Raw genomic sequence first — 27,768 nt, 5'->3', positions numbered from 1 at the left:
GGTTGTATACAAGTCCAGAGGCAAAGCAGTGAATTGGCTTGCAGACCTGAGACGAGCTAGCCTCCCCAAGCCAAGGAGAGCTGGCTCATCCAGTCTCCTGCCCATCGTGTCACTTCCTGTTTGGGCCTTCCTCTACTTCAGTGGTTCTCAACTGGGGGCAGTTTTGCCCCCCAGGGCACATTTAACAATGTCTAGAGATGGTTTTAGTTGTCACAGCTGCCGGAAGAGAGGGAAGTTCTACTGGCGTGCCGTTGGTAGAGGGACTGGAGATACTGCTAAACACCCTATAGTGCACAAGACAGCCCCCCACCTCCACCCCAGCTAGGATGATCTGGCCCTGAATGTCAGACATGTGGCAGTGGGAAACTGACCGTCCTCAGGCTGTATTTAAAGGGCACCCTGAAAAAAGGGGCATCTTGCACTCCTCTGCTCCAGAAGAGGTTCCTTTTGCATTGCCCAGACAGAGGGAATCCTCAGTCTGGCTGTGCCCTAGATTCCTCATCTGTAAAATGGGAGTGATGAGACTAGTACCTACGTGATAGGAGTGTGGTACGAAGTAATGTATTTAGCAAGTGCCAGCTCTTACTACTGGCATGAGCCCAGCGTGGGCACCCAGCAAAGGGATGGCTACTGAGCGCCCCCCTCCCAGAGCTCAGCATCCTCCTGAAGCTCGGGCTGTAGCTGAGGGAGACCCAGGAGGACCCCGGCATGGACCCTGGGCCTGCTGCTGCTGTCCTGCGCCAGGCCTTATGAATGACGACGGCTGGCGGCCCGGAGACCTATGACCCGCGGGGCTTGCCGCGCCCCTCCCCCGCTGGCAGGTGGACAGCGGCTGCGCCGGGGTTGGGGTGGGGGGGCCGCGGCGCCAACCTTGGCTGGCCGGCAGCCGCTGCAGCACTGAGCGGGGGCGGGGGACTGCGGCGCGCACGGGCCCGGGCGAGCGCCCGCCTGGACCGCCTCCTGGGCCTCGGAGCGCGGCGCCGCCGCCCGCCAGCCTCCGCCGCCCCGCCGGGCGGGCCCGGGCAGTAGACTGCACCTCCGCCCCGCCCTCTCACCCCCGGATTGACACTGAACGTTCTGCCGGGGGCTTGCCGGACAGCGCGCCTCCGCCAATTGGCGGCCTCGCTGGGCGGACCCCAGGCCCTGTCGCGAGCCTCGGCCAATCAGACGCGTCGGCCCGCCCAGCTGGGGCCTCGCAAGCGCGCGAGTGGCCAGGAGTCCTAGGGGCGAGTCATGGGGCCGAGAGCCTATGGCAGCACGAGAGGGTCACGGAGGACCAATGGGCGGCGGCGCAGCACCGTCAGTCAGGGCGACCTAGGCCAATGAGCTGCGGGCTGCGGGGGCGTCACGGACAGCAGCAGCGGACTTGGGCTGAGGTTCCCGGGCGGGCGGGCGCGGAGAGACGCGGGAAGCAGGGGCTGGGCGGGGGTCGCGGCGCCGCAGCCAGCGCAGCCAACCCGAGGGGCCGCCGCCGCCGCCGCCCAGCGCGCTCCGGGGCCGCGGGCCGCCTCCAGCACCCGCCGCGCCGCAGCTCCGGGACCGGCCCCGGCCGCCGCCGCCGCGATGGGCAACGCCGCCGCGGCCAAGAAGGGCAGCGAGCAGGAGAGCGGTGAGTGCCCGGGCCGTGACCCCGATCCCGGCCCCGCGCTGCCAGCCCCCTCCCTATCCATCACTGCCTGGCCCCTCCCCCCACGCGCCCCCCCGCATTTCTTTCTGCTTACCCCCCAGCGCCCCTTCCCCTGCCTGTCCAAGGTTGGGGCCCAAGGCCCGCAAATAGCCCCGTAGGAGCCCCCTTGCCAAAGACCGCCCCCCACTGCAAAGACTGTGCTCCCCCCCAGCTGTCACTGCCAACCATGGCACGTATGACCGCTGGGGCCCCACATGGGGCCCTGTCACCACCCCACTGTCTCCTTTCTTGGTCCCTCTCCCCAGATTCTAATCCCTCCACTTCCTCACTCACCTCTTACACAGATGTGACCCACTGCCAAACCCCGACCCAGGCCTCTGCCAGTCTGAGAGTGCTATGGGGTATGCCTCCACCCCGCAGGGACCTTGGCCACTTGGTGACCACACCCCTCCCCCCTCCAGCCCCCGCCATCTTTCTCCTGCCCTTCCCCTCTTCACCTTATCACAGCCCCCCTCCAAACCCACTCTGTCCCCTTTGAGCACTTCCCAGAGCCACCTCCAGCATTGTTTTTCTCTTCTGTGTCACTTGGCATGGGGGACAGGATCTTTCTGGGTCCCTCTGCCCCTCTCTCACTCTGTCACTCTCTGTCACTTTGCTTCTCTGCTTGTGCTTCCTCCTCCAAGCAAGCGTCTGTCCCTGGCTGGGGTAGCAGACTGTTTATGAACCTAGAGAACTACTTCTGTGCTTCAAAAGCCAAGTTTGAGCCGATCTTGCTGGAATTCATTGCGTCCTCTTTCTGGGGTTGCGGCGGGGTGGGGGGCGGTGTCAGCAGAGAGCCCCTTCCCATCTCCTGCTGTGCCGTGAGCTCTAGGCTCCTTGGAGGGCCCTTCAATAAATGGTTGTTTCACAACTGAGGCTCTGTCATTCACCCAGTCCCCCAGGCTTCTTCACCCGCTCCTGGCTTGGGATGAAAAGTAGGGGATGAAGAGGGTCTGGGTTTAGCAAGGTTCATTCAGCTTGAGCTGGGATGGTGAGAAGGAGGACTCAAGGGATGGCAGTTGGGAAGAGTAGTGGTTGACATCTAATGACTTGCTTTGCCAAGAGACAAATAGATTCTGACCATTCCCAGCGTTCAGCCAGAGAGGGGACTATTTCCCCGTCAGCTCCCAAATATATTGGCCTTTTCCAGCCAGCCGGGGAAAGAGAGTCTTTATCAGGAAATGCCTTCAGAAATGGTCTCCAGCCCCTTCCTCAAGTCCTCCAGCTCTTAAATTGTCATCACTCCAGGCCTAAGGCTGGACCTCAGCTAGGATCCCCTTCCAGTTACCCAGAAATAGAGTTGAAAAGGAATGGCCACATCCAAATATGCTCTTCCCAGTTACTGGTCTCAAACCCCAGTGTCTGAGTTCCCTGAATGCTCCCTCCCAGAAAGACCCAGGCATGAAAGCCAGGGAACTTTATTCCCACCCAGACTCAAATGGCAGAACTCAGAGTCACCGAGCAACCATGGAGAGGCCTGACATGTCACCGATGGGTGGGGGACGGGAAGGCAAGTGCCTGTAGCTGAGCGCTTGATGACAGAGGAGCAGGTGGGTAGTGACCAAAAAAGGTCTGGGCATGAGCTTGGAGGGGACTAGGCAGAGGGGGAGGGGCCAGGCCCCCAGCAGGTGAGACCGGCTGAGAGGTGGAAGGTGGAGGCAGGCAGCTGTACATTTCAGTGGCTCAGTTGAAAGTTGGGGAGATGACATAGTCCTGGAAAACTTTCAAGGCGTATCAAACACATGCAGTGGGGAGTGGGGGTGGAAAGCCACACAAGGAAAAGGAGCCCTAAGAAAAAGATCAGAGGCTTCGGAAGGAACCGCTAATTCAGAGCACAGGCCGGACACCCAGGAATGGACTGTCATGATGAAATAGAGCCACTGTTTATTGGGCATCTAGGATGTGCCAGGCTAAATGGTCTCCACAGATCTATCTGCTCGAGTGATTTTTCATAATGGGCTGTTATCTGAATTTTCCAAACGAGCTCTCTGAGTTTGACATAGATGATGCCACAGAGGCAGGATTCACATCCAGATCCACCTACCAGACAACTTCCTGGACCCCAGGATTTCCCAACTCAAACATTCTCAAGCCGCCTCCCTGATTTTTACTATATTCACTTCTATTTTGTTAACTTAAATAAAAACTTTGACTCACTTTTGTTCAGATGTAAATTTTGATCCGTCCTAAGCAATATTATAAATGAAATCATGAGATTGCTGTGCCAGTTATATTCTCTCTGATATGCATTAAAATACAATGTAACTAAAAAAGTGAAACATCCCTAAAATCATTTCATGCCCTGCCAGTGGGACCTATGTCACACTTTGGGAAATGCCCTAAGCTGTACTTCCTTCCAGAGGCTTGCAGGGGCTCTCAGAGAAGGAAATAGGATGAGGAAAGAAGCCCCTCTTTGCTTCAAATCTCCGATTCTGAGAGGATGGAGTTAAGACAAAATTTGCCTTCTCGTAACTAGGGTCGGTTGGGGGTGGGGTAGTAGTAGCCAGGCCAGCCTGCAGGGGGCACCTGAATTTCATCTGCCAGATGTCAGCCCTACTGGAGTAAGGAAAATGACCAAACCTTAGTAGGCACCAGTTCAGCATCCTGCAGCCCCCTATACTACTGGCTCCATGCTGGGGCAGGACAGCATTGGTCTCTTCCCAAGAGGGTAGGGATCCAGAATGAACCCTGGGTTGGGGTGGGGGAAATCTATACCCAAAGTTGCCAGAGCCATTGGCAGGGGCCTGGGTAAGATGCTAAGAGGGCAGAGAAAAACAAGACCAAGCCCTGGGCCCAGAGCAAGCTGGAGGAATTGAGAGAGGGCAGTGGCCTCAAGAGGCCCTGGGGACAGATGGCCAAGTGGGGCTCAGGCCTTGGCTGCCCTGGCCAAAGGCACCCCTGAGAGCTGGTCCATGGGAGAAGGGACAGGTCTGATGAGAAGGAGCCCTCCAGATACCACCACCTCCCCCCAGGTCCCAGGGACAAGCAGATCCAGGCTCTGAGAGTGAGAACTGCCCCCAAGAGGTCCCTAAATGGGAAGAATTGTGGCCCTCTAACGTACTGCAGAAGTCTGAGAGGGCCAAACAGTCTGTGCGTTGGCAGTTGTATGGGTGCCCAAGAGGGTCCTGCCAAGGCAGCTTTTCCTTTAGCCCAACCAGGCTTACAGAAGCTTGAGGGTCCTCTCTGCCCCTTCCCTGCACCCACTGGCCGCAGGTTGGGTTTCTTTTCCTGACACCACCCCACAACTCCCTGGCTCCCCCTATAGGCAGGGCTCTGGGGATGGGCAGCCAAGCTGCTGCAGCAGGTCTCATGAGCCTTCCCAGCCACCATAGTCCTGGTGCCCTGAGAGGAAGACTGAGTGATGGCTTCCAACCCCAGCGATGGTGAGGCTGAGCCCTGTTGCTATAGCAACTTACCAGGCACACTCTGACACTCAAGTCAGGGAAGGATTGCAGTAGAGTTTAGGGAACAGGTGAAGAGGAAAAGTCTGTGGTCCCCTGGCTGGCCCTAGAAACCCTCCCTTACTAACAACCCTGAGCTGGGGGGCCTGGGGAAGAGCGGGTGAGATGGGTGGTTCAGTTCAGACAAGGGGGGATGGTCCACCCAGAGCGGGGGTCCAGCTCAGAGCCAGGCAATGGGGTAGTCCAGCTCAGTGTTGAGGTTCAGCTCAGATTGGGGGTTGGTCCAGCTCAGTGATGGACTCCACGTCATAATGGACAGTGGTCCAGTATAGAATGAGGGTCCATCAGACTGCGGGTTGGTCCAGTCCAGCGTTGGGGTCCAGCTCAGGCTGGGGGATGGTCCAGTCCAGGGCTTGGCATTCCTGCCCCCAGAATTTCCAGGACAACCAGGTTTCGGGGAGCAGCAGGTCCTGAGATTGTTGTCTTGGGGGGTCTGAGGCTGGGCTCCTGCCTCCTGATGGGGCCCTGGCTTTTTGAGGGATGCTCTCTCTGTGAGCTCCAATTGAATCCGGACCAAGGTGGAGGCTGGCACCCCTCCTGTGGGAGACATGGGCCGGCTGACAGGCTCTAAAGACAGCAGCCAGCTGGGTTTCCCTTCTCTGCCACTTCCTGTCGTCAGCAGGGGCCATGGGTGCCAGACACTCTCAGGAGAAGCTGACCCTCCACTTCTTTTGGGATCTGGAAAGAAGGAGGAAGATGGTCAAGGCTGCCTCCCCCTCCCCCACCCCGGGGTTTAGCGTTTCGTTTCCGGTTTGGACTTTCATGGCTGAGAGCAGAGCCAAGCACAGGGCAAGGTTTGATAGAGGCCAAGGACATCCCAGGATGCCATTCCCCTCTCCGCCCCTGCATAGAAGCAAGACAAAGTCAAATGTACCCATTTCTTTCTCAAAGTAGCAGAATTTGGGGGCTCCAGCTTCAAAGAGCACTTGGGGGAGGAGATAGGGTAGCTCTCACTGTGCCCCCCCCCCCACTCCCGCCTTTCTCTCCAGCTGCTCTTTCGGCTAATTAACGGAGCTCTGGGGCCTCTTTGGCCCCCAGGGAGGGCTCAGCTGCTGCCTGGGCCTGAGCCTTAACTCCTTCCCCTCTGCCCAGTGGGCACTGCCCTGGGCACATTGGGTGTCATCCTCAGGGTAGTCCAGCACCCACTGAGAAAGGCAGGGCCTGGCAGCCCGGGAGCAGTGGAGTCCCTGGAACGGGAAGTTAGCTTTAGCACCCCGCCCCCAGGGCAGGCAGGCCAGCCAGAGGAGGGACACCCTCAGGAGAATCTTCCCACCACCTCCTGCCAAGGAGGGCCTTTACAAACCTTGGCCAGCGGGAGCAGGTACCTTTAAATGCTTCCCTGGCAACCAGCTCCTCCTCCCCTGTCCCCCGAGGCCCTCCCGAGGAAGCCAGCTCAGAGGCTCTGCGTATTCCTGGTTTCCCTGCAAAGGGAAGGTTCTAGGGAGAGCTCAGGGAGGCCTGGGATGGATCTGGGGTCAGGTAGAGGCTGGGATGGGGACTCAGAGACCACCTTCCAGCTGTGGCTGCAGCTGCTTCTCTGGGGCCATCTGACTGTCCGTTTCCTGGGCTACCTGCGCCGCACCCTCTGGGCACCTAAGCCGCAGCCAGCACCCTGAGCCTCGCTGGCCAGGGGTAGATGGGCCCCAGATCACCCCATCCCACTCTACCCCCCATTTTACCCTCTGCTGGAAGAGGCAGGAAGCAGAGGTGAGTATGGGGGCTCCTGGCTGGGGTTCCCCCCATCATTATCTTTCTTTATCTGCCCACTCTTCCTGGTACTGCCACACCCTGTGCCCCATCCCCAAATCTGGCAAGCTGATGGCACCAGAGAGCACACGGCCTGGGCCCTTCAACACTTTGAAAGGCCAGAACAGGGCTGTGTCAGAATCAAGGCACCGTGTGGAGCCTCTTAGTGGGGTACCAGCAGACAGACAGAGGCACAGACCCACCAAGTTGGGAAAAACGGGACATGGCAGTTCTCAGGGATTGCTGAGAGCAAAAGAGGAAGCAGGACCAGGCTTTCTCCTGGATTCCTCTTAAACTCGCTCCTCTCTGCCTTCTTGAGTGGGTGACGGTAGAATCCCAAGAGGGTGCCTTCACCCCCACCTTCATCCAGAATTCAGTGTGTACGTTTGGAGGTTTCCAAGGAAGGTGTTGTGTGTCAAAAAAGATTCTGCCAGTGAAAGCATTGGATGTGGTGCAGCCCCCAGGCTCAGAGAGGTCTCAGACAGTTGGTGGCTCAGCCAGGCACCAGCCTAGGACTCTTGGCCATTCCTTGACCACCCCTTCTCTGCCTGGTCATTCTTTGTAGGGCTTTTCTAGCCCACAGTCTCTCCTCCATCTGCCGTGCTTGCAGCTCCATGGAAGGCTCTTCTCTGCAAATGCTGAGGGAGAGCCTTGCGGGTGATGGGGGGCAGGGGGATGGCTACCCACAAGGCTCTGGGGGTCCCTGGCACTGCACATGGGTGAGATAGGCAGATGACAGGCAAGGCCAAAGTACAAGTGTGCGGGACCCCTCAGGGTGGCAACGTCCCAGGAACATCAGGGTTGAGGACAGCTCTGTCCATGGGCCATCCTGGTGCCCTGCAACCAGTCAGAAGCAAAGCAGTTAAACCTCGTGGGCAGTGGGGTCCGGGAAGTGATCTGAGACCAGTCTTCTCATCTGTACAATGAGAGTAATAGCAGCTCTGAGCCATCAGTGTAGGAATTAAGCATGGAAAGCACTCAGCACAGAGCTGGCACACAGGGAGGGTCCCTGAACAACAGCGCGCCTGACCCCAGGGGGCGGTTACAAGGACATACGGTAAAAATCCATCAGGTTGAGCATTTAAGATTTGAGCACTCAGTGCTCCTCCTGTATTTTATACCTCCATTTTAAAAACTACTTAAAAGCAAAATTAATAGCTGGCATTTATATGGCACTAACCCCTGTACCGGCCACCATCCAAACCCCCTTTGCCAAGATTAACTCATTCAGTCTTCACAACCACCCCACCAGGTCATTACTATTATTATCCCCATTTTACAGATGAGGAAAACCAAGGCCCAGAGGTGCAATCAGTTGCCTAAGGTCACACAGCTCATCAGGGACCAGGCTGGGACCTGAACTTGATCTTATCCCAGAGTCCTGGCCCTTAACTGTTTTGCCGGGCTGCCTCGCCACATGGGCGGGAATGCGTGTTTTCAGGCCTCAGTTTCCTAGGGTGGTAAACAGGGAGAATGGATAAAAGGAAAGTTGACAAGTGAACCAAATGAGATAGTGGACGTAAAGCAGCAAGCCCAGGGTCCGCCAGGAAGTCTTCAATGTTAGCCACATGGTGATGTTCGCCTTGGGGTGCTGAAGGGCCTGTAGGGGGCAGGCATCAGGCGAGGCTTCCCTTGAACGAGCTCTGGAACGAGGGCCCCTCCATTGGCAAAAGTGGGAATGGAGCCAGCTGGGGGCCAAGGCAACAGCTGAACCCCCCAAGGGCGCCTGCTACCCGAGCCCCAGAGGCCTCCACCCCGGGCCAGCCTCCCCAGAGAAGGGGCCAGAGGAGCAGCCAAATCCCGAGGCTATAAATACCTCGGCTGGCGTCGTCCCTGGCCCTGGAATGTCGGTCAGAACTGGGGCAAGTGGGGGTGGGCTGGCCTGGGCACCGCTCTCTGTCCCCCTGAGAGTGACCCCCGAGTTGCCCTGTCCCCCGTTTTGGACAGAATTGAGGCTGGACCCCACCTCTCTGTAGTAAAGGAGACCCCAGACCCCAGCCCAGATCAGGGCCCCCCCCCCCCCCCCCCCCCGCCGCCAGGCTACCCTCAGACTCAGCCAGGACACCCGAAGGCACTGGGAGAAGGTCAGGCTCTGGATTGAGATGACTGCACCCCGCTTTCCACAAATCGGCATCTCCCCAGGAATAGCCCAGGCCCACGCCAACAAGATGGGGTCTCCATCTCACTCTCTCCTCTTTTCCTTTCAGTGAAAGAGTTCTTAGCCAAAGCCAAAGAAGATTTTCTTAAAAAATGGGAAAATCCTGCTCAGGTAAGCACGCTGGGTACAGAGCCCTGGGAGGGATAGCTGACAGCCCCCTGCCCCTCAACTGCATCCCTGTGCCATGGCTAGGATTTTATGGCCCTGTGAAGGGCTCCAGACCTGCCCTCATTTGCTCCCTAGATGCCCATGGGGGCACCTGATCACTCACTGCCAGGCTCCCGCACCCCACCAACCCCGTCCAAGTGGCGGCCCCTGCCCCCCAGGCAGCTGCCAGCAGCTCCTGGGCCCCAGGCCAGGGCCGGATCTGGCCCCTGCCACCAGCCTTGAGGAATGTACCCTCCGCCATCTTGTTTTTCCACCCCCTGTCCTCACCCCCCTAGCTCCACCTGGTCCCCAGGGCCCCCTCTGCTGGTGGCAGAGGGAACACCCCAAACTTTGGCCTAGCAGGCTAGACGGGGTTGGGGGGGTGGGGGTGGTCCCTGACCTTCCAGACCCTTCTGCCCACAGAATACAGCCCATTTGGATCAGTTTGAACGAATCAAGACCCTCGGCACGGGCTCCTTCGGGCGGGTGATGCTGGTGAAGCACAAGGAATCCGGGAACCACTTTGCCATGAAGATCCTCGACAAACAGAAGGTGAGCGCAGCCCTGCCACAAGGCCCTGGTCCCAGCCACCAGGGCTTTGCCTGGGCTGTTCCCACCACCTGGAGTGGACTTCCCACCTATCCACTCACCAGCTATTTCCTGAGCCTCCATAATGTGCCAGACCCAAAGGTGGGAAGGGTACCATGCTGCCTTCAGGAAGCTTTCCGCAGGAGGAAAAGTACCCGAAGACGTAAAGCCCACACGGGCTCAGACACCTAGCCTGTATCGAGGAAGCCAGAAGTCTTCCTGGGGGAAGTGATGTTTACACAGACCTTCTTTCTGTAAATATTTTGGTTTTGAATTTTATTTTATTTATTTTTTTATACAGCAGGTTCTTATTAGTTATCCATTTTATACATATTAGTGTATACATGTCAACCCCAATCTCCCAATTCATCACACCGCCCCCCGCCCTTTGTAAATATTTTTGAAACCCTACTTTTTGGCAGGCAATGCTCTAGAGCAGCACCATCCAGGAGACATATCACACAAGCCACATATGGTTTTAAATTTTCTAGAATCCTCATTTTATTTTATTTTTTTTATTTGGTAGCACTGTGTGGCTTGCAGGATCTTAATTCCCCAACCAGGGATCAAACCCCGGGCCCTCAGCAGTGAGAGCACGGAGTCCTAACCACTGAACCACCAGGGAATTCCCTAGAATCCTCGTTTTAAAAGTTTAAAAAAGGCAGAATTCATTTTAACAATATGTTGTAATTAAGCCAGTATATCTACAATATTATCATTTCAACGTATGTATCCAGTGTAGAAATATCCTTAATGAGACATTTTACATTCTTTTTTTTCCATACTAAGTCTTAGAAATCCAGCGTGTATTTTACACATATAACACGTCTCCATTCAGATGTTAATTTTCACTGGAAAGACAAGAAAAAGTAGAGAAATAGAAAAAGCAGATTCATGTAGCCCAGGTTGTTCCAAACAGGCTTGAAAGTTGTCTGGTAACTGTGCCAGGTATCAGTTTTTAAATTTTCTTTTTTTTAAATTTCTTTATTTCTTTATTTATTTTTGGCTGAGTTGGGCCTTCGTTGCTGTGCATGGACTTTCTCTAGTTGCAGCGAGCGGGGGGTACTCTTCTTTGCGGTGCACGGGCTCTAGGCGCGAGGGCTTCGGTAGTTGTGGCACATGGGCTCAGTAGTTGTGGCTCGCAGGCTCTATAGTGCAGGCTCAGTAGTTGTGGCGCACGGGCCTAGTTGCTCCACAGCATGTGGGATCTTCCCAGACCAGCGCTCAAACCTGTGTCCCCTGCATTGGCAGGTGGATTCTTAACCACTATGCTGCCAGGGAAGTCCCTAAATTTTCATTTTATATATATATATTTTTTTCTTTTTGGCTGCCTTGGGTCTTCGTTGCTGAGCGCGGGCTTTCTCTAGTTGCAGAGAGCAAGGGCTACTCTTCGTTGCGGTGCGCAGGCTTCTCAGTGCGGTGGCTTCTCTTTGTTGCGGAGCACAGGCTCTAGGCACAAGGGCTTCAGTAGTTGTGGCGTGTGGGCTCAGTAGTTGTGGCTCGCGGGCTCTAGAGCACAGGCTCAGTAGTTGTGGTGCACGGGCTTAGTTGCTCCTCGGCATGTGGGATCTTCCCAGACCAGGGCTCAAACCCGTGTCCCCTGCGTTGGCAGGTGGATTCTTAACCACTCCGCCACCAGGGAAGCCCTAAATTTTCATTTTAGATACTTCAAATTTTAAACTTGGTTCCCCAGTCAACGAACCACATTTCAAGTACTCAGCAGCCGTACGTGGCTAGTGTGGAATCTACTGGACAGTGCAGGTATAGACCCAAACGATGTAGCTGTGAGCAAAGCAGAAAAAGCCCCAGTGCAGTGGGGCTTAGAGCTGACCAAGGGGCCAGGCTGCCTGCATGTGACAAGCTGGACTGATGTTGACTAGCTGCATGTGAACTTGGGCACGGCACTTCCCCTCTCTGCATCTGGGCTTCCAAACTTGCATGCTCCCATTGCATACCCCTCAGGGCTCCTGTCAGAGAGTGTGAGACGGCTGCTGGAGACAGCTGAGGGCTGAGGAGGAATTAGCCCTGGGTTCAAGTGGATGTGGGGGGCGTGGTGTCCTCTAGATGCAGGGAAGGTATTTCTAAATCCCCTATCCCTTGGGTGCTACTCCCACCTGTCTGTTTGGTTTCAACTCAGCTGCCCCTTCCTCCAGGAAGCCTTCTCTGACTCCTCAGGCTTCACCAGATGCCTTATCTGGGCATCCACAGGCCCCAAGCTTCCCCATCACAGCTCTGACCCCTGTGGCCTGGTGACTCATGTGTTATTGCCCTGAACTGCATGCCATGTGGGGACAGGCACCCAGCCCAGGGCTTGACAGACCCCAGGCACTCAAACGATTCTGGATGGAGGACCCGGCCCGGCCCTGGCATATCTACTTTTGGGTGTCAGGGAAGAAAAGAGCTCTCTCACACCCCCTCCTCTCTCCTCTCCCCTCCCACCCCTGCAGGTGGTAAAGCTGAAACAGATTGAGCACACCCTGAACGAAAAGCGCATCCTGCAAGCGGTCAACTTTCCGTTCCTTGTCAAACTCGAGTTCTCCTTCAAGGTGGGGTCCCAGCGGCCGCAGACCAGGGCCACTGCCGGGTGGTGCAGCCTCTGGGTTCCCAGAGCTGGGGCTCGGCCAACCACAACCAGTGGTTGCCCGAAAAGGCAGACCCACTGATGGGGGAGCTGTGAAGAAGACCCCCGGGGGTGGACGGCAAGGCAGCCTGGGGCTCTGATAGACCCCAAGTTCAACTGGGCCTGCCAACTTATAGCTTGATAAACTTGGGCAAGTCCCCCAACCTGGATAACATCCCTCAAAATCATTGTTCCATTGATAGCAAGAACCTGACACACAGCCACAAACTGCCGCTCAGCCTGGGTTCAAATCCCAGCCTTGCACTTCCTGGCTGTGTGACCCTGGCAAGAAACTTCACTCCCATGAGCCTTAGTTTCTTCATCTGTAAAATGGGGATCATGGCCGGCCCCACCTGGTGGGGCCGGCCATGACAGTTCCAACCGCATCATGAGCACCCTGCGTGAGCTATTTTGGGTGCCGCCCTAAGCCATGACTGTGAGAGTTGGGAAAGGCCCCTCAGGGCCTGTGACCCTAGCAGTCACAAGATACCCCACGCTTTGTTTAAGGCTCTGCTGCCACCATCTTGAAATTCATAATCATTTTTTTAACAAGGGGCCTCACTTTTATTTCGAGAGGGGACTCACAAAATCTGTAGCCCGTCCTGGTCCCATTTGACAGATGACAAAACTGTGGCCCCAAGAGCCTTGCTCAAGACAGTCACAGACAGGAGCCACCACAGAGTTCTCTCTGCAGCCCAGGCGTGCCAGCCAGGTCCCTGATGTACCTCTAGCGAGCCCTCACTTTTGGCCCCCGTAAGCAGGATCATGGCTGCCCCTTCTTTCTCATGGGCAGAATGAAATGAGACAGGTAATCAGTGAGCACAGTGCCTGGCGCTTGGAACGTGCTTCACGTGGGAACCAGAATGGTTGTTGTCGCTTTATGTCTGACACCTGCCTTCAGATGTGGCCTGGGGCTTGGGGAGTGGGGCCCTGATCAGCTGCTGCTTCCCACAGGACAACTCAAATTTATACATGATCATGGAGTACGTGCCTGGTGGGGAGATGTTCTCACACCTGCGGCGGATCGGGAGGTTCAGGTGAGCCCTGAGCCCCAGGGGTGTGCATGGGTGTCGTCCGTGGAAGTGGCCTCTCCAGGTCCCTGTGGGTTCTTGTTCCCCTGAGCTGAGGAATCTACAATGTCTTAGCCACCACGAAACAAAACAAACACGGTGACTTAGGCGTCACCATGTAAGTGGGCAATTTCATGTGGTTTTTAAATTTGTGCCATCTTATTTATATAGATATTCACTTTACATACAATAAAATGCACAGGTTTTCAATACCCTGTCCCATGAGTTTTGACAGCTGCATTCACATGTGTAACCACCACCCCAGAAAATTCCCTCAAATGCCTTTCTTGGCAAATCACCACCCCAACAAAGGCAAACGTCCTTTCTGGCTTCAAACACCATAAATGTGTTTGGTCTGGGTCTGGACTTGATATAAATGGAATCACACAGTTCATATTCTTTTGTCCCTTTCTTCTCTCGCTTCACATAATCGTTTTGTGATCCAGCCACATTGTTGGGTATATTCATCATTTGTCCTGGTGGTGGTGTTGGGTAGGATCCCATTGTAGGAATCTATCACAATCTGTGATTCCATTCCTCTGTCGATGGACATTTGGGCTGTTTCCAGTTTGGGGCTGTGTATGAATAAGGCTGCTCTGCTGATGCATTTTGATCGCTAGGCTGGAGGCAGCTCGATAGGCCCACCTGCTGGACCATTTGGGGGTGGGCAGGTCCTGCTGGCGTGGCCACCCACTCTCACCCATCCTCTCCCTGCTTGTCCCCATCAGTGAGCCCCATGCCCGCTTCTACGCAGCCCAGATTGTCCTGACCTTCGAGTACCTGCACTCGCTCGATCTCATCTACCGGGACCTGAAGCCGGAGAACCTCCTCATCGACCAGCAGGGCTACATTCAGGTGCCCACTGGGCTGGGCGAGGGGCAGCCCCAGGTGGCCACAGCCTGAACCCTCCCACCCTCCCGGCCAACTGCCCATTCTTGTGCCCACAGGTGACAGACTTCGGTTTCGCCAAGCGTGTGAAAGGCCGCACCTGGACCTTGTGCGGCACCCCCGAGTACCTGGCCCCCGAGATCATCCTGAGTAAAGTAGGCGCTTCCCTACCCCTCCCACCGCTCTGAGGCCTGCTCCACTGCCGGCGGCCCCCTCCTCACCCTTCTCCCCTCACCTGCGCCCCTCCTCTCGCTCCAGGGCTACAACAAAGCTGTGGACTGGTGGGCCCTGGGCGTTCTCATCTATGAGATGGCCGCTGGCTACCCACCCTTCTTCGCTGACCAGCCCATCCAGATCTATGAGAAGATTGTCTCTGGGAAGGTGAGGCCCGGATATGGGGGCTCAGCCCTAAGACTGACCCTCCCCTGCCTGTCCTGCTCACTGTGGAGCCCTGGTCGTCATTGTCAGAACAGTCTAGGGAATTCCCTGGCAGTCCAGTGGTTCGGACTCTGAGCTTGCTTCCACTGCAGGGGGCACAGGTTCGATCCCTAGCTGGGGAACTAAGATCCCGAGTGCTGTGTGGGGCGGCCAAAGAAAAACAGAAAAAGAACAATCAAGAAGTTCATCAAGTCAGGCCAGGTGGTGAAGCCAGACACACCCACTACGCTAACTGAGGCCACCACTTCACACAACCTCGCTGTCTGATTCTGGACCACAGTGCCGAAATCCTAAGGGTTTTCAACACCCCAGGTCTCACCCAAACTCCTGCCCTGCCTGCCAGGAGGCTCATCTCGTCTCTAGTCGGCCCCCTTAGCATGAATTTTCACAAGTTTCACAGCAAAAAAGCGAGCATGTTCAGTTCCCAGGCGCTACCCCAGACCCCTCCGGGGAGTCACTTTGGACATAAGGCCCTGCCTCCTTTCCCAAGTGCAGACTTTCTAACTTGGAGGGTGCGGGTAAGGGGTGGCGGAACCGTTAGAGCCCCGGAGTGCATTGAGTACCCACTGCCCCATGCACCCCCTCGGTCGTACCCCAGCACTCTGAGGGAGTGAGGAAGCTGAGGTGCAGAGATTGGACATGTCTGGTTCAAGATCACACGGCAGCATCGTCTCAAAAGAGGTTGGGGACCCCACCTCTGACTGCAGCTCACCCACCTCACCAGGAGGACCAACCATCCCTCCATCTGACCCAGGAAATGGTGGGAGTGGCTCCCAGCTCAGCCAAGGTGGGCTGACCTGGCTCTAAGTCCCAGCTCTGCCACCCATCGGCTTTGAAACCTCAGGCCAATGTCTTCGCTTCTCTGAGTCTTATCCATCTCAGAACTGGGGAACTAGCCACTTGCCTCTCAGAGAGGTTGAGAGAATCACCACCTGCAAAGTGGGGTCACTAAAAAAGGGAAAGATGAGGTGTCTGCCACCAGGCAGAATAGAAATTGCCAAGAAAATGGCCCAGAGTGGGGAAAAAGAAAAAGAAAAAGCCGTAGACGTTTTCGAGAGGGGAGAGAAGATGAGCATGACTCCCTTCTTTGTAGCATTTCACAGTTCCCACGCACCCTCAGCGGGATTATCTCCCTCATGCAACCCTGGGATATCTGCCCCGTGCCAGAGAGGCAGGCACAGGCCCAGAGAGGTTAAGGGCCGTGGCCAAGGTCACACAGCGTGGAAGAGGCAGAGCAGTGCTAGAAGTCGGTTCTTGCAACTCTAAATCCAGTGACTGCATACAAAGCTGTGGACTCAAAGCATTTGGGGAAAGTTTCTGGAAGAGTTGAACTGAGCCTAAAGAATGGAAGAGCCTTAGCTATGCAGAGAGAGAGAGAGAAATAGACAAACAATTATTTCTCTCAGAAGCATGAATATTTCTGAAGTCCCCAGACCCCAGCAGAGCTGCCTTAGGAAGCAGCGGCTAAGAATGCAAGTTCTGGAGTCCAACAGATCCCAGATGGAACCAACTTGCCCTGCTCCTCTCTGGGATCTTGGGCAAGCTGTTTAATCCTTCCGAGCCTCAGTTTCCTCTTCTGAGGAAACAGAAATGGGAACCTCGGGAATTCCCCGGCAGTCCAGTGGCTAGGACTCTGGACATTCACTGCCGAGGGCCTGGGTTCAATCCCTGGTTGGGAAACTAAGATCCCACAAGCCGCACGGTGCAGACAGAAGAATAAAATGGGAACCTCATAGCTCTTACCTCTCCAGCAGCATCAGCATGGCCCAGGAACTGGCTAGAAATAAAGACTTTCAGGCCCCACCTGAATCAGATATCCTGAATCAGAAACTCTAGTGGGCTCAGCAAGCTGTTTCAATGGAATTCCGATGCACACTCTGGTTTGGGGTCTTCCACCCAATAAGACAATTGGATGGTGAAGGCAGTGTTCTGGGCTCCCCAAGCTCCAGATCAGCTTCCCAATCTGTCTGTGTTACCCCCTCTCCAGGTGCGGTTCCCGTCCCACTTCAGCTCCGACCTGAAGGATCTGCTGCGGAACCTCCTGCAGGTGGACCTCACCAAACGCTTTGGGAACCTCAAGAACGGGGTCAATGATATCAAGAACCACAAGTGGTTTGCCACGACTGACTGGATCGCCATCTACCAGAGGAAGGTAGGCCCCCCCTTCCCCTTGTGCTCTGAGGGTTTTGGAGGGGGGTGGGCAAGAGCCAGGGAGTATTGCCAATGGAGAGATGAAAAGGGAAGGGGAATTTGAAAATAGGCTGCAGGCTCTGGGTCAATTTAGATGAGGCAACTTAGAGCATTGGGGGTATAGAAACAGAATTGTGGGGTCATTTGGCCACTCTGTGACCTTGAACCGGAGACTTCCCTCTCTGGAAAGTAATTTCCCCATCGGTGAGTTGGCTATAATAAGATTCTTGGGTTGTTCAGATGAGGCCACACCCTAATGCTAAGATCAGACCTGGGTCAGAGTAAGTGATCTCACGAATGTTAGCCCATTCGCATTTATTGTTGTAACGATGATTATGTTGACTGCTGAGGTCTGAATGGTTCTTGACCCCTCTCCAGGTGGAAGCTCCCTTCATACCAAAGTTTAAAGGCCCTGGGGACACGAGTAACTTTGATGACTATGAGGAGGAAGAGATCCGAGTCTCCATCAATGAGAAGTGTGGCAAGGAGTTTTCTGAGTTTTAGGGGTGTGCCTGTGCCCCCATGGGTTTTCTTTCTTTGTTTCTTTTTTTTTTTTTTTGTGGTGGGTGGGAGGGTTGGATTGAACAGCCAGAGGGCCCCAGAGTTCCTTGCATCTAATTTCACCCGCCCCCGCCCCACCCTCCAGGGTAGGGGGAGCAGGAAGCCCAGATATTTGGAGGGAAACACCAGCTGCTCCCCCTCACCCCCTTCTCCCTCCTGCCCCCCCCGCCCCCCCTACCGCTTTTGCCTCCCTCCTCCCCCACAGCCCCCAACCCTAGCCCACTTCTGCCTGTTTTAAACGAGTTTCTCAGTTCTTCCCTTCTTCAGGTCAGACCAGGTCTTGCGGGTGTGTTAGGGACAGGGTGTGGAAAGAGGGGCCCAAACTTAACTCCAGCCACCTGCCCCCCCCCCAAAAAAAAAACCACAGGCACCACTCTCTAAGGGCGAATGAATGAAAGGCTAACCTTCCCTTCAGAGCAATCTTGCCAGGGAAGGAAAGATTTTAGTGACATGTTCAGCGGGCTACTAAATAGAATTTTTTAAAAAAACAATTTACAATCTTATTTAAGTTCCACCAATGCCTCCCTCCCTCCTTCCTCTCCCACCCCTTCCCATGCCCCTCCTCCCCAAATCCATTTTAACAAGGCTGGGAAGCAGACTGTAAAGGAAGGAGCTGGGGTTCAAACCTCTCCCCCAAGCTGCTAATCTCCCCCGCCCCCCTGCCCCGTCGGGGTCCCTGCCAAGCCTGGAAGGGTCTCAGCCCCTTTAGGAAGCCCCCACTCCCTTCTGCCCCAATAGACCTGTCTTCACCCTTGGGCTTCGGGACCCAGACAAAGCAGCTGCCCCTCTCCCTGCCAAAGAGGAGTTGTCCCCTGAAAAGATAGAGGGGGAGCCCTGAGCCCAGGGTCTTTCCTCCCAGTAACACTCTCCCCAAACTTCTTAATTTTATTCTCAACTAGATTTTAATGTCCAGCCTCCTTTCAGTCGGGAAGGCCACCCACGCAAAAGGAGGCAAAGCCCCCCCCCTCCCCCAGACGGCCCAGAGTTCAAGGCCAAGGTTGCTGGGGAGGGGCTGCTTGTTTTATTCACCCAGGAGCCTCCGCCCCCACCCCCCCCATCCTGGGCGCTCCTCCTCTGCTTAGCTGTCCGCTGTCAATCACCCGTTCTCCCCGCCCCCCCCCATTGTGGTTTTTTTCTCTCAATAGAAAAGTCGGGAGTCACCCCATTCATCCCCATATTTGTCCCTCTCATAATTTCTCCCCATCCCAGGAGGAGCTCTCAGGCCTGGGGTGGGGCCCCGGGTGGGCGCGGGGGCGATTCAACCTGTGTGCTGCGAAGGACGCAACTTCCTCTTGAACAGTGTGCTGTTGTAAACATATTTGAAAACTATTATCAATAAAGTTTTGTTTAAAAAAAAAGTGTCGCTGGTGTTCCTGACTTCGGTCACCCACCCACACACCCCCAGGGGGTTGGACAGGGAATTTCGGACCCCAGCGTCCAGGCTGATCAGCACCTGGCCTGGAGTCCTTGTAAGACCGGGTTTAGCTGGAATTCTGCCACTCTCCCCGCCCCGCAGGAGAAGGGGGCGCCAAACTGCCCTCTGACCCCAGATTAGGGGTCCCCGCATTCTGAGGCGCGCCCCCTCTGCGTCCAACCAGAGGCCGAAAGGGCGGGCGCTCTAGGGAGAAGCTGGGGCCGGCGCGCCGGGAGGCCGAGCGGCGGCGGGGGCGGCCCTGGTAGGGGGGTATGGGGTGGGGGTGACGGTGCGCGCCCCCCTTCCCGCATCCTCCCCGCGGAGCCAAGCGCGCCCAAGGGGCGCGGAGGCGTCGGTGGTCCGAGGATTCCCGCAGCGCCGGCAGAGCGCGGTGGCCCGACCCACGGGCGGCGAGTTCCCGGTAAGTGCGGTCCCGAGAGCGGAGCGCGCCGGGGAGGCGTGGAGAGGGGGGCTGGGCGCCGGGGACGTCTGGGTCCCGCGCCCAATGGCTGGAGGGCGGCCGAGCACCGCCCGCCCGCCCCGCCCGCCCCCTCTCCCCTCCCCCAGGCGCTCCCCTCCCCCTCCCCCGCCCGCCGCTTTCCCCCGCCCCCGCCCCGGCGCCAACTCCGCGGCGCCTCCTTAAAAAGCGCGCGGGAGTTGTAAGGGGGGGCCGGAGCGAGCCGGAGTGAGCGAGAGCGCAGGGTAAAGGGGGCGGGCGGGGGGCCCGGGCTCCACCTTAAAAGCGGGCGCGTGGGGGTGGGAGGGAGGAAGGCGGGCGGCGGGGAGGAGGGAGGGAGGGAAGGAAGGGGGGCCGGAGTGTCCCGGGCGCAGGGCGCGCGTGCGGCGGCGGCGGCGGCGGGGAGGGGCCGGCCGCGCCGCGCTCCCCTCCTCCCTCCTCGCATCCCCGGCCCCGCGCGCGCCCAGCAGAAGCGGGTCTGTGTGTGCGTGCGTGCGAGTGAGTGAGTGTGTGCATATATTTTTCTCTCTTTTCTTTCTCTCTCACTGTTTTTTCCTCTCTCTCTCTCGCTCCCTCTCGTTCTTTTTTTTTTTTTTTGCAAAGAAACAGCAGCGCCGCCGCCGCTCCGCCGAGGCGCTGCGCCCCCCGGGGGGGGAGGCGGAGGAGGCGGGCAGCGGCGGAGGGAGGGGAGCCGGGGAGGGGGGCGCCGCGCTGGGAGGGAGGCAGCGCGCACGGTGCAGCCGGGCCGGGCGGGAGGCATGGCGGGGCCCCCGGCCCTACCCCCGCCGGAGACGGCGGCGGCCGCCACCACGGCGGCCGCTGCCTCGTCGTCCGCCGCTTCCCCGCACTACCAAGAGTGGATCCTGGACACCATCGACTCGCTGCGCTCGCGCAAGGCGCGGCCGGACCTGGAGCGCATCTGCCGGATGGTGCGGCGGCGGCACGGCCCGGAGCCGGAGCGCACGCGCGCCGAGCTCGAGAAACTGATCCAGCAGCGCGCCGTGCTCCGGGTCAGCTACAAGGGGAGCATCTCGTACCGCAACGCGGCGCGCGTCCAGCCGCCCCGGCGCGGAGCCACCCCGCCGGCCCCGCCGCGCGCCCCCCGCGGGGGCCCCGCTGCCGCCGCCGCCGCGCCGCCGCCCACGCCCGCCCCGCCGCCACCGCCCGCGCCCGTCGCCGCCGCCGCCCCGGCCCGGGCGCCCCGCGCGGCCGCCGCTGCCGCCGCCACAGCGCCCCCCTCGCCCGGCCCCGCGCAGCCGGGCCCCCGCGCGCAGCGGGCCGCGCCCCTGGCCGCGCCGCCACCCGCGCCCGCTGCTCCTCCGGCAGTGGCGCCCCCGGCCGGCCCGCGCCGCGCCCCCCCGCCCGCCGTCGCCGCCCGGGAGCCGCCGCTGCCGCCGCCGCCACAGCCGCCGGCGCCGCCACAGCAGCAGCAGCCGCCGCCGCCGCAGCCACAGCAGCCGCCGGAGGGGGGCGCGGCGCGGGCCGGCGGCCCGGCGCGGCCCGTGAGCCTGCGGGAAGTCGTGCGCTACCTCGGGGGCAGCGGCGGCGCCGGCGGCCGCTTAACCCGCGGCCGCGTGCAGGGGCTGCTAGAGGAGGAGGCGGCGGCGCGGGGCCGCCTGGAGCGCACCCGCCTCGGAGCGCTCGCGCTGCCCCGCGGGGACAGGCCCGGGCGGGCACCATCGGCTGCCAGCGCCCGCGCGTCGCGGAGCAAGGTGAGCGCGCCGCGGAGGGGGGCGCCGCGCGGTGGGCAGGTGCGGGCGAAGTTGGTAGCGGGGCGCGAATCCCGGGAGGAACCGGGCCGCAGGCGGCCGGGGCTTTGCGCTTCTTCCCTGCGGGCTCGGCGGGTGGTGACCTTGGCAAGTGACTTGATCTTCCCCAGCCTCAGTTTCCTCTGCTGTAAAACGCGACTTAATAACAGTAGCGACTCCTTGGGGTTGTTGAGCGAGTTTAGTGAGATTTGGCTACTGAGGGCTTTATTAACACAGAGCTTGGCATGGAGTGAATGTGTAAAAGTTAGTCCGTGTTGATATTAAAGGTGGTAGTGAGGCACACCACTTGGTCTTGGATCCCAGGGATTGGGCCCAGGGCCAGAACAGCTACTAACCTTGCGTGCCTCTCTCCCTTGCACCAGAGGGGTGGAGAAGAGCGAGTGCTTGAGAAGGAAGAGGAGGATGAAGATGATGAAGATGAAGATGATGAAGACGAAGTGTCTGAGGGCTCCGAGGTGCCCGAGGGTGACCGTCCTGCAGGTGCCCAGCACCAGCAGCTTAATGGCGAGCGGGGCCCTCAGAGTGCCAAGGAGAGGGTCAAGGAGTGGACACCCTGTGGACCCCACCAGGGCCAGGATGAAGGGCGGGGGCCAGCACCAGGCAGTGGCACCCGACAGGTGTTCTCCATGGCCGCCATGAATAAGGAAGGGGGATCAGGTAAGGACCCCTCTGGGTGGGGGAGGGTGCCTGGTGGGAAGGAACCGAGCCCCAAGACAAAACCACAGGCATATGCTTTTTATTTCCCAGCCTCTGCTGCCACTGGGCCAGACTCCCCATCCCCCGTGCCTTTGCCCCCAGGAAAACCAGCCCTACCTGGGGCTGATGGGACCCCCTTTGGCTGTCCGTAAGTTGGGGTGTTTGAGACAGAGGGGTGCCGCCCAGGTGTGTATAACAGAACCAGAGGAGCATCACTGCTCACTGGTTGCCTCTGTTCCAACACAGTTCTGGGCGCAAGGAGAAGCCGGCTGATCCTGTGGAGTGGACGGTGACAGATGTGGTAGAGTACTTCACCGAGGCTGGCTTCCCCGAGCAGGCAACAGCTTTCCAAGAGCAGGTGAGTTCCTGACCCTCAGCTTAGCCCCAGCGTTCCAAGGCCTTAGTGGGGGGTGTCCTCTGACCCTGCTCGCTCGCTCGCTCTCTCTTTCTCTCTCTCTCTCTCTCTCTGTCCCACCCAGGAAATCGATGGCAAGTCTTTGCTGCTCATGCAGCGCACAGATGTGCTGACCGGCCTGTCCATCCGCCTCGGCCCAGCCCTGAAAATCTACGAGCACCACATCAAGGTGCTGCAGCAAGGCCACTTTGAGGATGACGACCCCGATGGCTTTCTAGGCTGAGCTCCAAGCCTCACCCCTGCCCCAACCCATTCCAGTCCCATCTTACCCAAGACCCCCGGGGTCCGGGAGCTGGTCGGGGACACCCTCAGCCCTCATAACAGATTCCAGTGAGGGGGCATTCCTACTCATCTTTTCCCTGTGTCTCCCCAACACACACACCTCTGGCCCCCAGCACATCCTGTACTCCATGATAGAGGAGTGTGGGGTGGGACAGGGCCTACTCATTTCACCCCAGGAGGCCAACCCTCCCCCTCACCCAGTCTAGGACATTTTTGGAAAAATAAAATGGGGGCTTCCCATCTTCCCTAGATCCTCTTCAGTTCAGCCAGATGTTTCCTATATAAATGTTTTATTCTGTCTGTTCATTTTGGTGGGTGGCCGTTCCTCCCTCCCCCACCACCCAGGCCCCTTCCCAGTCTGTCCCTGGCCTCCAGCCCCTGGGAGCAGCTGGGAGGGGGGGGTCCCTGGATCTTCCCTACCCCTCCCATTTCTTTCTGTTCATTGTCGCTCCAGCTGGCTGTATTGCTTTTTAATATTGCACCGAAGGTTTTTTAAATAAAATTTTAAAAAAAGAGAGAAGAAAAACATGCCACAGCGTCCATTTTATGAATGTAGTCGGAGAGGTGAAGATCCACACCAGCCTCCTGGGAGTCTTGGGTTAGGACAGAATTGTTTGAGGAGGGAGACAGGTAGTAAATGGGGCTGCCCCACAGCCAGCTAACTGCTCCAGGAGGACAGGAATATTTGCTGCTTCTGCCGTCTCCCCATTCCCAGAACAGCGCCTGGGCACACAGTAGGTGCTCAGGTATTTGTTAGGTGACTAGCAGTTAACTCTGGGCTTTACGGGCATTCTCTGGGTTCTCACCACGGCCCCGTGAGGCAGGGCTCGTGAAAAATCCACTTTACAGACGTGGCAGCTGGCTCATCAGCAAAGATGCTTGCTCAGGGTCACGCAGGGTGCAGCTCGACACCTGTCTGAGTTCTTTACCCAGAGTCTTTAAGTATAATTAATGTGTTTGGCTTCATAGCTCTATTATCTGACAACCTTTGCATGTTACAAAGAATCCAGCCTACAATTGTTGCGGGCAGGGGTCTGTTTTGGGCCCATGGTAGGGTCTCCAGGCCTCCTGGTCCTCTCCATAAAAGGGGCAGAAAGGACTGGGCCATCAGATGAGATCATGGGATGGGAAAATTTTTCCAAGTGAAAATTTTTATTATTGTTAGTAACAACCACTACATCACAAGCGCTACTAATAAGTTCTAATGCAGTTTCTCAACTCCATTCGTTTTTTTAAAAAAATATACAGATTCCGTGTCCTGGGAGTCAGAGACTCAGCGAGTGGGGCGGGGCCATCCTCGTTTTCTATACCTGCAACCCCGGGGTTTGGACGCTCGGTAGAGACCCCTCCTCCCTAGGAAACCGCCTCAGAGAGTCAAATGCGCTGGCCCCGGGCCGCACCCCCAGGACACTGCCGCTCCAGCAGCGGCCCAGGTCGCCTCCCCCGGCGCGTACCCCACGGCCAGGTTCCGGGAGCGCGCGTGTGCGCGGGGCGCCGCGGCCGAGCCGCGCAGCGCGAGCCGAAGCGGCTCGCCCCTTCTGCGTGTTGAAATTCAAATGAACTGAACTCCCTCCACGCCGCGCCGGCAGAGAGGTCGAGGCCCGGGTGAGATGGAGGGGGACGCGCTCCCAGCCAAGTACGAGGTACCCTGGGCGGGGTCGAACCTGCGGCCAATGTGAGCAGCGGAGGCTTAAAGAGCTCTGGTCCCCGCCTCCCGCCGCACGATGGCAACCAGGCGGTGGTTCTTGGGGCCGCTCCCCGCGGGCCCTGGGGAAACGCCGCTCCCGGACGACTTGGAACCTGGGGTACAGCCCTGCGAAGACCCCTCATGGTCGCCTCCCACTGGCCGACCTGGGGACTCACCCCAGGCGGAGCCCGAGGATATCCAGGGGCAGCTGCCCGAGGCCTCCACCTCTACGCCTTTCCCTGAGCCTCTGGCCCCAGGCCCCGGGCCTGCCCCTCCTTGCCTACCCTTGGACACCATGTTCAGCCCCATCAGCGAACAGCTCCGTTACCTGCTCAAGAAGGCAGATGATTTCCAGAGCTACTTGTTCTACAGGTGATGTTGGACGGGGTCCTAGGTTCTACCCATGGATAAGGAGACGGAGGAGGGGATAACAAAATAGGTGACATACACTAGGTTTGCAAACTCAAAAGCATTAGGAGACAGAGGAGGTAAATGAAGCTAGTGATTAGCAATCCAATTTCGAAGAGTTATGAGGACTGTGTAGAAATTTGGGGTTAGGGAGTGCGGGCTATTATGTGGGCCCTTGGGGTTGCCAGATCGCTAGAACTCTTCTCCCACTTTTTAACCGTTGGCTTAGGTTTTGAACCCTGGGCAGGCTAAACAAAACCTATCTGAGCAAGATTGGCCTACTGGCTACCAGTTTGAGACCTCAAAGGATAATATGATTCCCAGACCAAGGGAAAGGGGGCTGTGATTCTCATATATCAATGTCCATGGGAATCCCCTGGGAGGCTGTTTAAACCCTAGATTTCTGGGCTTCACCCGGGGAATAGTAAGTCAAAGTCAGTCTTGGGACTCAGGTGTCTGCATTTTAACAAGTGTTTCAAATGTTTTTGATGCTGGTGGTCCTGGAAGATGCTCTGAGAAAGGGCTGACACTGGGGGATTTTGTTCGTAGTGGGGGTCCAGGTCAGGGATACAGGTGGGCAGTGAGTGGAATGGGAGAAATTGGTGGGGGAGCCAGGGACCTCAGGCAAAGGCCCCCTTCTCCCTTCAACAGGGACCGAGTGCAGAAGGAACAGCTGGCGAAGGCCATGCCCACCTTCTTGCAGATGTGTGAGCCCTACTTCCTGTACCTGGAGGCAGCTGCACGGAGTGTGCCCCCCATCTATGGAGCCCTGCAGGAGCTGATCCGAAAGGGGGTGTGTGGAGCAGGTTTCCTAGACCCTCTGCCCCTTTCTTCATCCCTCAGGCCTGGGGGATGAGGAGGACGCTCCTGGCAGGCCAGCTAATCACATTATGCCCCCTCTTCCATGCAGCTGTTGGAGATCTCCCAACAGCTGACTCTGCGCCTGGAACAGCTGGTCCTTATGTATGCATCATTTGGGTTTGTGAACCTGGAGGAGACTGACCCCCTAAGGTAAAAGGTTAGGAGACTGGGATTGGGGTCAGGGGTGGAGGGGTCCAGGGCATACCCTCATTCCCCACTCTCCCATCTCCTGCCAGCATCTCCTGTTTCTTCTGCGGGAGGTTCTCCATCAGTCCTTCCCACGAGGTGTCCATCTTTAGATACTGTGCCCCTGCCGCCTACACCGCCAGCCGCTTCCCCCGATACCTCTATAAGAAGATGCGCTGGAACCTGGAAACCACCCCAGAGTCCAGCAGCCAGGGGCAAGATTCCCGTGTGGATTAGTGAGTCCCCTTATCAGAATCAAAGTCCTCCCCTCTCTATGGAGAATGCCAGTTTGGGCCACTGAACCACCACCATCAAAGTATGGAAAGCCAAGCAGGAAATCAAGGACATTTGAAAGGTCATCCCCACCTTTAAAAATATATATATGCCCCCATCAAAATAAAAGCCCTCATCTTAAAAGTAGGCTGACAGTGAGAAAAGGCCTCAGTATTGAATCATATCCCTACCTGAAAACTTGAAGGCAACTTCTGATGAGTTTCCACCATACCTCCAAAATTAAAACCCTCCAACAGAAGTTAGGAAACTACTCACATTTAATTGCTGCCCCTTCCCCTCCCAGCTACTTCCTGTGCTACAGAGATACATGGGAAGACACAGGCAAGAGTCCAACCAACTCATGCCCCCAGATTCAGAAGCTGTGGTCCATCGGCCGATGGGTGCCCCTAGGACCAGCTGAGGATGACCTTTATTCATGGTAGGAGCTAGGGCGATGGCAAGGTGGGCGTGGGGTCTGGAGGGAGGGGCAGAACCCAAACAAAGACCATCTACCTCCTCCAACACTGTTTCCATTGGTAATAATGATAGCATTTTATTGTGCCCTGAAAAGCGCTTTATGCAGACTCGTGTAACAACCCACTGAGGTCTATACTACTAGCCCCATTTTACAAAGAAGGAAACAGGTGCTCAGAGAGGATAAATTACCTGCCCAAGGACACACAGCTAGCTGAGTAATTGGCCAGGTCAGGGCTACAGTTGTTCAGCCTCCCAGAGCCATTACCCTCTGTGTTTCTCATCAACAAGAAAATCACTTTCCCCCAGGGTTTTTCCCACCCCTAGCTGAAACAAAGCCTCTCTCAGCCACAGCCTCTCACTCAAGGGGAGGGGCTCCCGAGTAGCAGGGGGCGCTCACATCCAGGCCTGTCTCTCCCCGGCCCCCAGGATTTTGTCCCCGCAGCCTCCTGGGGACTACGAGCAGCTGCTGACCATCGGCTTCGAGGAGCCGTCGCACATGCTGGCCACCGACCTGCTGGTGCAGATCCTCACGGGCCAGGCAGGCACGGCCCGGCCCCCGAGCGCCGCCGGGCCCGCGGCGTGGGCCGCGCAGGAGTCTTGAACCTGGAGAGAGGGTGGGAGTTGGAGCTTGACAGTTCCAAACTCCAGGAGAGGGAGTAGTGGAGGGGCTCACTCGTTCTCCTAGTGCAGCTCCGCCTCGCCTTCCAAGGGGCCAGGCCGAGCTAGCCCGTCCGCACTGGGTCCGGCCCGGCCGCGGGGCCCTGTGGGTGGACACACCGGTTTTATGTTAAATAAAAGAAAGAAAGAGGTCACAGGCTCAGCGTCCGCTCGGATCGCCGCTCCCCTCCCCTTGGAGAGAGGGGGACCCCGCCCGCTCGCGCGGCCTTCTGGGAAATGTAGTCTCTGGAAACAAAACCATAGTCCACCGACTGGCGGACGGAAGCTCAGAGCATGCGCAGAGGCGCGCATGAAGCAAAAAGGGAAGTAGCTGCTCCTGTCAACAACCGGAACCCAGAAAACCGCAAGTTTCGGGTAGCCGGGAAATTCAACGCCCACTGTGGGAAGGGACGCAGAGCCATGCCCACTCTTATGTTTTGACCCGGAAATTATTTCCCTGTACCGAAAAAGACTATATTTCCCAACGTGCCCCGGGAAAGGGCCAGCCATCAGTTTCCTAAGAGCCGAGGTTAGATCTTTACTTCCAGCTTTTGGGTCTTGTCTTGTGCAGGTCGCTGTATCCCCTGGGTGTCCGGGGCGCGGGCTGGGTGGGAGAGCCGGGAGGCAATCCAACTTAGGGTCGCTAAGCCTCA

General features: G+C 57.5%; 4 protein-coding genes across 4 annotated transcripts; all 4 read left to right on the top strand.

The window, feature by feature from the left end:
• The first annotated feature begins 1,338 nt into the window (after window positions 1-1,338).
• On the top strand, window positions 1,339-18,891 carry PRKACA (protein kinase cAMP-activated catalytic subunit alpha). Its single transcript, XM_082379979.1, has 10 exons — window positions 1,339-1,609; window positions 9,081-9,142; window positions 9,602-9,730; window positions 12,214-12,312; window positions 13,341-13,423; window positions 14,185-14,311; window positions 14,404-14,499; window positions 14,603-14,725; window positions 16,770-16,934; window positions 17,351-18,891. The coding sequence occupies exons 1-10, from the start codon at window positions 1,564-1,566 to the stop codon at window positions 17,474-17,476; spliced, it is 1,056 nt and encodes a 351-aa protein (XP_082236105.1). The 5' UTR covers window positions 1,339-1,563; the 3' UTR covers window positions 17,477-18,891.
• On the top strand, window positions 1,673-9,058 carry SMIM46 (small integral membrane protein 46). The gene has a single exon (XM_082379982.1). The coding sequence runs from the start codon at window positions 6,459-6,461 to the stop codon at window positions 6,741-6,743; it is 285 nt and encodes a 94-aa protein (XP_082236108.1). The 5' UTR covers window positions 1,673-6,458; the 3' UTR covers window positions 6,744-9,058.
• Window positions 18,892-19,565: 674 nt separating the features above from the next.
• On the top strand, window positions 19,566-23,092 carry SAMD1 (sterile alpha motif domain containing 1). Its single transcript, XM_082379978.1, has 6 exons — window positions 19,566-19,649; window positions 20,008-21,116; window positions 21,536-21,830; window positions 21,921-22,017; window positions 22,116-22,227; window positions 22,349-23,092. Exons 2-6 carry the CDS (start codon window positions 20,163-20,165, stop codon window positions 22,505-22,507), a joined length of 1,617 nt encoding a protein of 538 aa, XP_082236104.1. The 5' UTR covers window positions 19,566-19,649; window positions 20,008-20,162; the 3' UTR covers window positions 22,508-23,092.
• Window positions 23,093-23,178: 86 nt separating this feature from the next.
• On the top strand, window positions 23,179-27,565 carry LOC309623258 (UPF0575 protein C19orf67 homolog). Its single transcript, XM_082379980.1, has 6 exons — window positions 23,179-24,625; window positions 25,313-25,454; window positions 25,572-25,672; window positions 25,759-25,944; window positions 26,286-26,420; window positions 26,885-27,565. The coding sequence occupies exons 1-6, from the start codon at window positions 24,291-24,293 to the stop codon at window positions 27,057-27,059; spliced, it is 1,074 nt and encodes a 357-aa protein (XP_082236106.1). The 5' UTR covers window positions 23,179-24,290; the 3' UTR covers window positions 27,060-27,565.
• The last annotated feature ends 203 nt before the right edge of the window (window positions 27,566-27,768 follow it).

This window comes from Balaenoptera borealis, assembly GCF_965194805.1.
Source record: "Balaenoptera borealis genome assembly, chromosome: 2".
Lineage (NCBI taxonomy): Eukaryota > Metazoa > Chordata > Mammalia > Artiodactyla > Balaenopteridae > Balaenoptera > Balaenoptera borealis.
This window is presented reverse-complemented; position numbering and strand designations above follow the sequence as displayed.

Excerpts from the sequence above, each read along its gene's own strand:
- PRKACA (XM_082379979.1), top strand. The coding sequence starts at position 1,564 with ATGGGCAACGCCGCCGCGGCCAAGAAGGGCAGCGAGCAGGAGAGCG. Across the intron at positions 9,143-9,601 it reads AATGGGAAAATCCTGCTCAG|AATACAGCCCATTTGGATCA; the intron begins GTAAGCACGCTG and ends TTCTGCCCACAG. Across the intron at positions 13,424-14,184 it reads CGGCGGATCGGGAGGTTCAG|TGAGCCCCATGCCCGCTTCT; the intron begins GTGAGCCCTGAG and ends TGTCCCCATCAG.
- SAMD1 (XM_082379978.1), top strand. The coding sequence starts at position 20,163 with ATGGCGGGGCCCCCGGCCCTACCCCCGCCGGAGACGGCGGCGGCCGCC. Across the intron at positions 21,117-21,535 it reads CCCGCGCGTCGCGGAGCAAG|AGGGGTGGAGAAGAGCGAGT; the intron begins GTGAGCGCGCCG and ends CCCTTGCACCAG. Across the intron at positions 21,831-21,920 it reads GAATAAGGAAGGGGGATCAG|CCTCTGCTGCCACTGGGCCA; the intron begins GTAAGGACCCCT and ends TTTATTTCCCAG.
- SMIM46 (XM_082379982.1), top strand. The coding sequence starts at position 6,459 with ATGCTTCCCTGGCAACCAGCTCCTCCTCCCCTGTCCCCCGAGGCCCTC.
- LOC309623258 (XM_082379980.1), top strand. The coding sequence starts at position 24,291 with ATGGCAACCAGGCGGTGGTTCTTGGGGCCGCTCCCCGCGGGCCCTGGG. Across the intron at positions 25,455-25,571 it reads AGGAGCTGATCCGAAAGGGG|CTGTTGGAGATCTCCCAACA; the intron begins GTGTGTGGAGCA and ends TCTTCCATGCAG. Across the intron at positions 25,673-25,758 it reads GAGGAGACTGACCCCCTAAG|CATCTCCTGTTTCTTCTGCG; the intron begins GTAAAAGGTTAG and ends ATCTCCTGCCAG.